The sequence below is a fragment of the Protomyctophum bolini genome (genome assembly GCF_963924005.1).
Source record: "Protomyctophum bolini genome assembly, chromosome: 22".
Lineage (NCBI taxonomy): Eukaryota > Metazoa > Chordata > Actinopteri > Myctophiformes > Myctophidae > Protomyctophum > Protomyctophum bolini.
Genome location: NC_137883.1, coordinates 33,915,738 through 33,926,406, shown reverse-complemented (window position 1 = coordinate 33,926,406; position 10,669 = coordinate 33,915,738). Strand labels below are relative to the sequence as shown.

The 10,669-nt window shown below is 45.8% G+C and overlaps 1 protein-coding gene across 1 annotated transcript in view; it reads left to right on the top strand.

Annotated features, from left to right (window-relative positions):
- Nucleotides 1–10,669, top strand: part of taok3a (TAO kinase 3a) — a 109,536-nt gene that overhangs the window by 51,208 nt on the left and 47,659 nt on the right. Inside the window, 2 exon segments of the mRNA XM_080755703.1 lie at nucleotides 8,744–8,815; nucleotides 10,200–10,301. Coding sequence (XP_080611829.1) covers nucleotides 8,744–8,815; nucleotides 10,200–10,301 — 174 coding nt within the window.

The window sequence follows — 10,669 nt, the reverse complement described above, 5'->3', positions numbered from 1 at the left end:
GGTTCAGCTTCCTGTCGTCCGTGGTTCAGCTTCCTGTCGTCCGTGGTTCAGCTTCCTGTCGTCCGTGGTTCACTCGTCAGTGGAGTAAAAGTAACCCAGTACATTTAGTTAAATACTGTACTTTCAGTATTCGGTAGTATTTCCAACTTCCAGTACTTTTACTTCTACTCCACTGTACATCTCGGAGGCAAATATTGTACTTTTACTCAACTACACTTATTTTAAAACATTAGTTTATACTTGGATTATTATTATTATTATAAAACATACGATTACGACCTCAGCCCTATATTATACCTGTATACATTTCAGGATTTTGAAAATAGCAGATCTACAAGCTCACAATGCGTCGCGATATACGCCACATTGTGAGCTCGTAGATAATATGTAGAGCTTGTAGAAAATATTGGTATATACTTTTGAAAAGTTGAAATTGGACATTCTACATAAAATGAGTACTTTCTACTTCTGGTACTTTAAGTACATTTTGATGCCAATATTTATTATTGTTTATAGAGGGACAGACAGTAGGCTGACAGTAAATGGAGAGAGAGATGGGGGGGGGGGGGGGGGGTGACATGCAGTAAAGGCCGTCGGGATCGGGAGTCGAACCCGCGGCACACTGCCAGACTGGATTACCAGCCAAGGTGCCTGGACCGCTGTCACTCACTCAGTCGTCCTCACAGAGATTGCTGTCTGTCTGTCTGTCTGTCTGTCTGTCTGACTGACTGACTGACTGACTGACTGACTGACTGACTGAATGACTGACATCAACACACACAAAGTCAAATAGACAGAGCACCGAAGTCTGACGTCAATATCAGTAGGGGGCGCTAAGTCCACTGGTTCATGGACCTTTTATATGTGCATTGTAAGTAATCCCCATAGGGGGGATTTTAGATCGCCTCATAAGAACTGTGTTTGATAAATAAACATGTCACCCTGACGGCCGCTTCACTCACATGGATATGAAGAACCAACTGACTGAGAGAAAACGCTGTTGTTATACTGCTGCTGAATTAGTGACATTTTGAAATGGGACTGACTGACTGTCGTGTAAACGACAGACACAGAGACACAGACAACATGTTTCTTTTTGGACCACAACGCTTATATGAGACGATGTTAAGATGAGCCCACGTGCAAAGGATTGCATCATATCTTTATTTATTTATTGGTTTATTTCAGGAATAACCAGAGAGTTCACACAGAGAACTGTGGAGAGGGGGTGGGCTGATGCAAGCAGCAGACACACACACACACACACACACACACACACACGTCACACACACACGTGTCACACACACACACGTCACACACACACACACACACACACACACACAGCTGTAGCAGAAGGATGGCACGTTCGCAAGCGCTGCATGCCGCCAGGCCATCAAGCGTGTTTACGGCCTGATACCCTGCTCCAGTTAACCCACCCACGTGTGTCTGCACACACGCAGACACACGTGTGCGTGCGTGCGTGTGTCTGCGTGTGACTGTGTGTGTGTGTGACTGCGTGTGTGTGTGCGTGTACGTCCATGTATTATGTATTTATATGATGAACCCAGTGACTCAGCTTCAGCTGTTCTGTGTGTGTGTGTGTGTGTGTGTGTGTGTGTGTGTGTGTGTGTGTGTGTGTGTGACGGCGTGGCATGTTCGCATGAGCAACCATCCACTGATCTGCCTTCATATGGCAATGTTGAGCACGCACGCATTCACACACACGCACACATGCGCACACACACACACATGCACACGCTCGCGCACACACACACACACACACACACGCACACACACACACGCACGCACACATACGCACAAGCATGCGCGCGCACACAGAGATATGGAGATTCCTGGAAGCAGTGCATGTTGTCTGTGATTAAAAGGTTAGATCATATCAGTATGTCTGGACAACGGTCAACATTGACCCATTTAAGCTGTGTGTGTGTGTGTGTGTGTGTGTGTGTGTGTGTGTGTGTGTGTGTGTGTGTGTGTGTGTGTGTGTGTGTGTGTGTGTGTGTGTGTGTGTGTGTGTGTGTGTGTGTGTGTGTGTGTGTGTGTGTGTGTGTGTGTGTGTGTGTGCGTGTGTGTGTGTCAATAATTATGTGCATCCATGCAATCTTTTTTGGCAGGGCCTGCATTCACTCTTCCTGTCGGTGATCTTTCATTCCACTTTATGATTTGAATTGTCAATTTTATCACATTTTTAACGTCAAGTCACATCATGTACACAACACCATGTCCCAACTCTGTCTGTCTGTCTGTCTGTCTGTCTGTCTGTCTGTCTGTCTGTCTGTCTGTCTGTCTGTCTGTCTGTCTGTCTGTCTGTCTGTCTGTCTTCTCTCCATCTCTCTCTTTCTCTGATTTCACTTAATTCAAATGTCGTATCACTTCTTTTTTTGTTTTGTTGTGATAATGCTCCCTACTATAGAGTGTGCTGACTGTTATGATACTATTTACTAAGTACTGGACCCTCGTCTGGTTCTGACAGACCGGTCCTGTGTGTGTAGGCTGAGGTTGGTGTGTGACGAGTCCGACCCGGTTGAATATTTCCTTGGTTCGGCGGCGGACAGACGGACAGACGGGCCCAGTCCGGGAGAACAATAACATGACACCAGACAGTATCACGCTAAGACGCTCACAAAGTTTATTACATTAATACAGCACATATATAGCTCTGGATCCACATGTCCTCATGACGTGCCACTGAGACATAAGTTGACCTTGCTCTCTGAGATGGCTCCAGTGGCTAACTAGAAAGTCAGTCTGTTACTCTCCAGGCAGTATACACAATACATTATCAAGTACATTGTATATTCACGTACAACTACCATGTACAAGTATACACAGCATGTTGTATATATTACAACACTGACCATTATAAGGAGTTCCTCCCTGTCCACAGTTAACCCCTGGGGGTAAAGAAAAAACCTTTGGCTAGGTGTCCCAGCCTCCATCCAATCAGGACAGAGAGGGGCCTTCTGCCATCATGATCGAGCAGGGGCGGGCCTTGGTGTGTGTGCTGTTGGCCTGTCGCGTGTCACATTGTAAACAAGGCCTGTCTCGGCTCCGTTGAGCGACCTAGGATAATCTACTTCCCACCACCAGGTCCAGGGGGCCAATGCGGGGTCCATCATCATTGAACCCCTGTGTGTGTGTGTGTGTGTCCTCCCCACCACCAGGTCCAGGGGGCCAATGCGGGGTCCATCGTCGCCCGGTGGCGGTAGCAGCAGCAGCAGTGTGTGTGTGAGCAGCGCGGCCGCGCGCCGCGCCCGGCCCGCCCCCGCCACATGATGCCGTCGTCGACGCGGAAGGGGGGAGGGGCCCGGGACGCCGAGGCGACCTCCGACCTCTTCTTCAAGGACGACCCCGAGGACGTCTTCTGCGACCTGCACGAGATCGGCCATGGCAGCTTCGGGGCCGTCTACTTCGTGAGTCCTTGTTCCTCTCTCTCTCTCTGTATGCACTGTGCTGTGTAGGTGTCTCTCTCTCTCTCTGTATGCACTGTGCTGTGTAGGAGTTATCCAGGCATTCAGTTACAACTAGACCTGCACGTTGGGAACGATGCAACTTGGGAACCTAACGATATACGTTGTCATCATAGCACCCGTGTTTAACTGTCAGCCGGTCGGTGTCCCACATGGAGATCTGTGTCTGTGTTCCCATGTGCCCACTGGCAGAGCCTGATTGGTTGAGCCTCAATTGGCTGAGGCACACACGCACGCAGAGACTTTTATATTTATAGTATAAGGATGTAAATATCTGGACTGGCCATCATAGCCGCAAATCAAGCTGTTTTTGATCAAAAACGCAGCCTGGAAAAAGAGTTAAAATCTGTGTTCCTATAGATTCATAAACCAGCTGACTTTTCACTTCCGGTTTTCCCCCATGTTGACTTCATCGCACGGCAACCGGAGTGACACAGACGCGTTGCAGAACAGCGTTGTGAAACTGTAATCAATAAATATAAAAAAAAAGATCTAGGCAGTGGCTGTTAACCCATTCTGACCTGAGATCAGATTCATACGAGGTTTCCACTGGACACACACACTGGTCTGATGAACCATTCTGACCCGAGATCAGATTATAAAAATGTCAGTAATTCTTCGATTTTTCAAAAAATAGCAGACCTACAAGCTCGTAGCGCGCCACTCGGTGGCGCGCTATGAGCTTGTAGATCTGCTATTTTTCAATAGCTAAAGCATAACATGGTGCTAACACCAAAATGGGTTCCCGTTCAGAATGGGTTAAACAGAGATCTTGGGCTATTACGTTTTAGAATAATCAAGAAGCGCGTCGTTTTGCAATATAAAAATATGGAATCGTGCACTTTTTCGTCACTCAAAATCCCCATATATGGCGATACATGGGGAAAGCCCCCATATATTGTGCCTATTAGGCCTCCAGTTGAAAATGGAGGACCCTGATATAAACGAGTGCTTTTAATGGTTTCGTCCTCAAAGTTGCAGTTTCTGTATTGACTCGTGCTTTCCTTTGAAATGTATATACTGTAAATGCATGGAAACAATGCAATCCATTACCTATACTCTACATGGCTGTGACGTGAAATTTTCAATCAATCAATTTTTAAAAATGGGACATAATGAGGCAGAATACGCGGAGGTGTTATTCTTAAGGGAAGGAGTTCTGTATGGCTAAAACATTCCTTATACTGTACGGCGTCAATGCAGCTGTAGTGATTCATAGCTCTTTGAATGCAATTAGGCACCATGAGCTTCCCCTCTGAGTGCTCTCTCTCTCTCTCTCTCTCTCTCTCTCTCTCTCTCTCAATCCTTCGTTATTAACCCATTCTGACCTGAGATCAGATTCTAAAAATGTCTTCTACATCCTGACAGTTTTCCATTCTGACCTGAGATCAGATTCCAAAAAATGTCTTCTATGTCAGTCGCTCTTCGATTTTTCAAAAATAGCAGACCTACAAGCTCATAGCGCGCCACTCGGTGGCGCGCTATGAGCTTGTAGATCTGCTATTTTTCAATAGCTAAAGCATAACGTGATGCTGACACCAAAAGGGGTTCCCGCGCAAAATGGGTTAATCTCATCATCACTATAATTACTTATAGCGCCTTTTGATTCTACGGCTGCATGGAGGAGGAAGGGAAGGAAGCATCCTCTCCTTATCTCCTCTCCTCTATACTCTACTTTCTCTTTCCTTTCCTCTTCTCTCTGTTCTGTTCTTCTCTTCTCCTCTGTTTCCTCCTCACCTCTCCTCACTCCTCCCTAACCTATAACCTCCGTGGTTTCCTCTCCTTGACTCCTTGCCTCCTCCCTCCTTGGCCTCATCATCCTTCCCACCAGATGCAGGGCTGGGGGCACACGCCCCCACTGCTCCTGAGACAGCTGTCTCAGAGAGAGAGAGAGAGAGAGAGAGAGAGAGAGGGGGGGAGAGGGGGAGAGATGTGGAGAGAGGTGGAGAGAGGGAGAGAGGGAGAGAGAGAGACAGAGAGAGAGAGAGGGAGAGAGGGGGAGAGAGTTGGAGAGAGGGAGAGAGGGGGAGAGAGAGAGACAGGGAGAGAGAGAGAGGGGGAGAGAGTTGGAGAGAGGGAGAGAGGGGGAGAGAGAGAGACAGGGGAGAGAGAGAGAGGGAGAGAGGGGGAGAGAGTTGGAGAGAGGGAGAGAGGGGGAGAGAGAGAGACAGAGAGAGACAGAGAGGGAGAGAGGGGGAGAGAGTTGGAGAGTCAGACACAGAATGTAGGACTGTCAGTACCTCAAACCGGGTTATAGGCTATAGGCTAAACTTCCGCTCGCTCGAGCCATTGAGTTATAATTGCACTTCCGGCAGTCTTCCGGGTGCGGGGGGGTGGGGGGTGGAGTGGGGGGGTGGAGTGGGGGGGGGGGGTTATTTATGGTACCTGGTACCATAATGACTCATAATTACAACCGCTGGGTCGTGGGAGGACACACGCACACACTCGCACAGATGCGCGCACACACACACACACGCACACGCACACACACTCCAGTGTCATGGGCCATGGCTACATCCTGACACACTGTCACTAGCTAGCTTCAGCTTTTAGCCAAGTTGCTTTGCTCAGATGTATAAAGCCATGACCAAATCAACTCGGGTAGAAACATTATAGAAATTGAACTGTGGTTTATACTGTATTTGATCGCCATCGACGTAAACTGAATTGCATCGTAATCGTGTCCAAGTTGGCTATAATATAGCCTCTATACACGCGCACGTGCATACTAGTGTGTTGTTAACACATTATGGACTGAGGTCGATGAAAAAAAGGCGTCTAAATCCTAACATTTTTCTGAAAAAACACGTTTCTATGTCAGTGGTGCTCAACCTTTTTCATGCCAAGGACCCCCAGAATTATCTCTATTGGGCCACGGACCCCCATCTCAAAATATGTTGTTCCAATATTTTAGTTAAAAATGCTCTGCGCCACATTTTCACGACCTTTTCAAAAATATATAATATTTTTCAATAGCTATAAAGCATAACGTAATGCTTATAAAACGCCAACAGGGGGTCCCGCCAAAAATGGGTTAATATAAGTAAGTAGGTTATCACATATGCATGCATAGTCATGGCAATGCGAGGCAGCTTGCAGCCATGGTTTATGCACGCATGGTTTATGCATGTGAAGGGCTTTTTTATTCATGTCAGGCGGAACTCTGTTTAACCCATTCTCGACGGTCGGGAACCCCTTTTAGGTGTTTTAAGCATTATATTTTATACTTAGGTTTCACAACTTTTCAAAAATATAGCAGCTCATAGCGCGGCACCGAGTGCCGCGCTATGAGCTTGTGTAGGTCTGCTATATTTTTGAAAAGTTGTGAAAATGTGGCGCAAATCTTTGAATATTCTTCCAGAGCGAACGTTTTTAACTCATATCTTTGCTTCTGGGGGGGTCCCTGGAACATCATATTTTCAGATGGGGGGGGGGGGGGGGGGGGTCGGTGGCCAATTACATATAACTGATACAGAAACATATCGGTAGGTATTTCAGAAAACTGTCCGGATTTAGGACTTTTTCCCGTCGTCATGTGGCCTGAATGGGTTAAGTGCAGAACAAGGGCAAAACTACCCCTGCGTTCAAAACGTGCCGACGGCACATGGCAGAGCGCGTACCGTCGTGGTGTGTGTGTGTGTGTGTGTGTGTGTGTGTGTGTGTGTGTTGTGTGAATTAGCCTATTGTAAGTATTGACACACTGCCTTTCTTTCTACAATGATTATTAGCTCATACATGCAGTTACATAATTCATCGGTACTACTGTACTCACTGTACATGACTCGTTCATGTACAGTACCAGCCATACATTAATTACAGCAGCGGGAGAGGAACGGCTCAGAAACGCATAAAACCGACGGCGAGCAGCGGCGATGTAGGGGATCAATCAGATGAATGGAATGGGCGACTTCGGGGAATTCCCTGTTTTCCAGCAGCTATTCCCGTTTGTAATTGAATGTGGGTTCATCGCTCATAAGCTATGATGAAAACTGAGACTAAATAATATACTGACCATTTCGTCGACAAATAAAAACTAGACTAAAATGTTAGGAAGGGACTAGTGGACAAGAGATCCAGTATAAGTCATTTTACACATGGTTGCATGCTGGAAATAGCCGATCTACAAGCTCACGTGTCGCACTGTGTCGACACATTGTGAGCTTGTAGATCGGCTATTTTCAGCAAGTGTAAAATCTGTCATTACGACGGCATCGCAAGGCCAGACAAAAAAATATTTTAGTCTACTAAATCAACTGTAGATTTAGTCGACTAAAATCTTATGATATTTAAGTCGACTAAAACTAGACTAAAACACTAAAACATTTTTATTTTATTCTAAAGACTAATAGGTTAAAATAAATTGAACATTGTTGCTTTGTTTTGAAAATATATAAGGTTTTCTTCATTTCCTGATTTTTTTTTTTTTTTTTTTTTTTTTTTAATGTACATCTTGGAGTTGTGTGGTTTCTTCCCCGAAGCCACAGATATAATAGTTAGGAACCAAATGGGTCTGTAAGTGTTGAGAGTGCACAGACGGCTCCAAATGGACCCCATGGATCCATCCACTGGGTTCCATTGGAGTTAACCCATTCTGACCGGGCACCCATTTTGGTGTTGGCATCATGTTATGCTTTAGCTATTGAAAAATAGCAGATCTACAAGCTCATATCGCGCCACCGAGTGGCGCGATACGAGCTTGTAGGTCTGCTATTTTTTTTAAATTCGAAGAACGACTGACATTTTTAGAATCTGATCTCAGGTCAGAATGGGTTCATCAGACCAGTGTGTGTCCCGTGGAAACCTCGTATGAATCTGATCTCAGGTCAGAATGGGTTAAATGGGCCAATGCATATCAAACCGACGGTCCTTGATATCAGCGAGTTGAGAATCAATCAAGTGATGCTTGTTGCAGCGAAGGAGAAACACACGCCTCGCATACTAAGTGACTCGTTTTGCCCTCGAGGGTCTTTCGAAATTGATTCGACATACATGAAATTATTTTTTTATATAAATGTTTTATGATGTTTTATAAATGTATAAATTATACAAAAAGAAATACTATGACTTGGCCACCCCATTGTGAACAGAACACAACACTCTGAACAGGCTGTATGGATGGATGTGAACACATGTAGGCAGATTCCCCTCAAATGTACAATCATTCATTTGAGGGAATCTAATATTATAAATGGTAGCAGTTTGACCTCAACTCTCTCTCTCTCTCTCTCTCTCTCTCTCTCTCCCTAATCCTACAGGCCCGAAACTCCTACTCCAATGAGGTGGTGGCCATTAAGAAGATGTCCTACAATGGCAAGCAGACCACCGAGGTAACGCACGCACGCAGGCAGGCAGGCACACACGCACGCATGCACTCTGTAAAAGTTTTCGTGCATGAACTTCGCCATTGAAATGATGAAACTTGAGACAGTTATATTTTAATGGGAAGATATGGAAGATATAAGATAAGATATAAATTACAATTGTCATCTTGCACCTGTGTATGAACTACAGTAGTAGTGGTTGATCAATACATATACGGTATCATCTGATATTAGATTTTGTATTTTGTTTTAGACCAAACTACTATAGCCCCATGCAGCACCAGACAGTGGCCTTGTGGTTAGAGTGTCTGCCCTGAAGCTGGGAGGTCACTAACCACAAGGCCACTGTCCCGGCCGGGTCACACCAGACTGGGACCCAATGCCTCCCTCTCCTCCCTTATGGCACTCAGCATCAAAGGGTTGGATTGGGGGTCAACTCAAGCGTGAGCGGCGCATGCCGTGGCTCACCGCTCCTAGAGAGATGGGTCAAATGCGGAGAACAGATTTCACAGCGGTGACGTTTGTGACTAATCCTACGTCTGTGACTCTGACTGCAGGCTTTGGGCATCCCAATATGTGTCCGTTCTATAACAGCCATGGTGACTCACTGAAAGCGTCACTGACCCACATCAAGAAATAAAGAGGTTACCTGTCCTTTATGCATCGCTCCTCCAACTCATTTTGGATGTTTTCCGTGCCACCGTGAGACGCGCCAACAGTCTTCGATGCGTCTAATTGACTCCGCCCGCCTCTGGCGTGCAGGCTGCATCCGTCGTAAACGATGCCTTTCGTGTGCCTCGACGCTTTGCATCGTGTCAGGGCCTTATTATCAGTCGACACACCTGCTCAGCGTAACCCTGTGTTGCTTGTTTTGTTCTGTGCGTCTTGCTCGTGCGTAAGGCCTGACTCACACCTGCACAACAGATTGATGTATAGCTGATGCATGAGACTTGTTGACTGTTGCAAGCTCGCAATGCATTTCCAATGGGAGTCACATGGTTTGACACAACATTTTTGTTATATTAGGGGGAGGGGGGCAGTCGAAACACAGCCGAAAGCCGTACAACAAACATGTTGTACGGCTTCCATTGGAAATGCATTGGGGCGGCCATGACACTTACCCTTTGTTTACATCTACCATGCAACATTGTTGTATGCTAGATGTATAGGTGTGTAAGTAGTAAGTAAGTAACCTTGCCAAGCCATGAGGCCCATATAGGGGCATCTCCTGTTTCTGTAGCATGAGGCCTATCTCCTGTTTCTGTAGCGTGAGGCAGCTTGATGTACAAGTACACCCGCTGGACATGACTGTAGTATGTCGCAGATGTATAGGTGTGAGTGAGGCCTAATAACCCGGTGTTTCTTGTTGTGTTCTGTGCGTCTTCGACAGAAGTGGCAGGACATCATCAAAGAGGTGAAGTTCCTGGGACAGCTGCGTCACCCAAACACCATCGAATACAAAGGATGCTACTTGAAGGACAACACTGCCTGGGTGGGTTAACCCATTCTGACCTGAGATCAGATTCATACGAGGTTTCCACTGGACACACACTGGTCTGATTAAATAACATTTTATTTAGTTTTTGTCATATTATTTTAGTCATCTGAAAATGTATAGTTTAAATATTTTTTACGACAAAATCACCTGTAGATTTAGTCGACTAAAAAAATCTTATATTTAATCGATTGAATCTTTAGTTGATTTTGTCTGCAAAAAATGTATAGTTGGCTAAAGCCTTGATGGCGTCGCAATGGATGATTTTACGCCTAGTTGAATGAGGAAAATAGCCGATCTGGCTATCTGGAGTGTCTGCTAAACTGATGCATACTGTATATAGTTTGGTACTGAAAATAATGTGT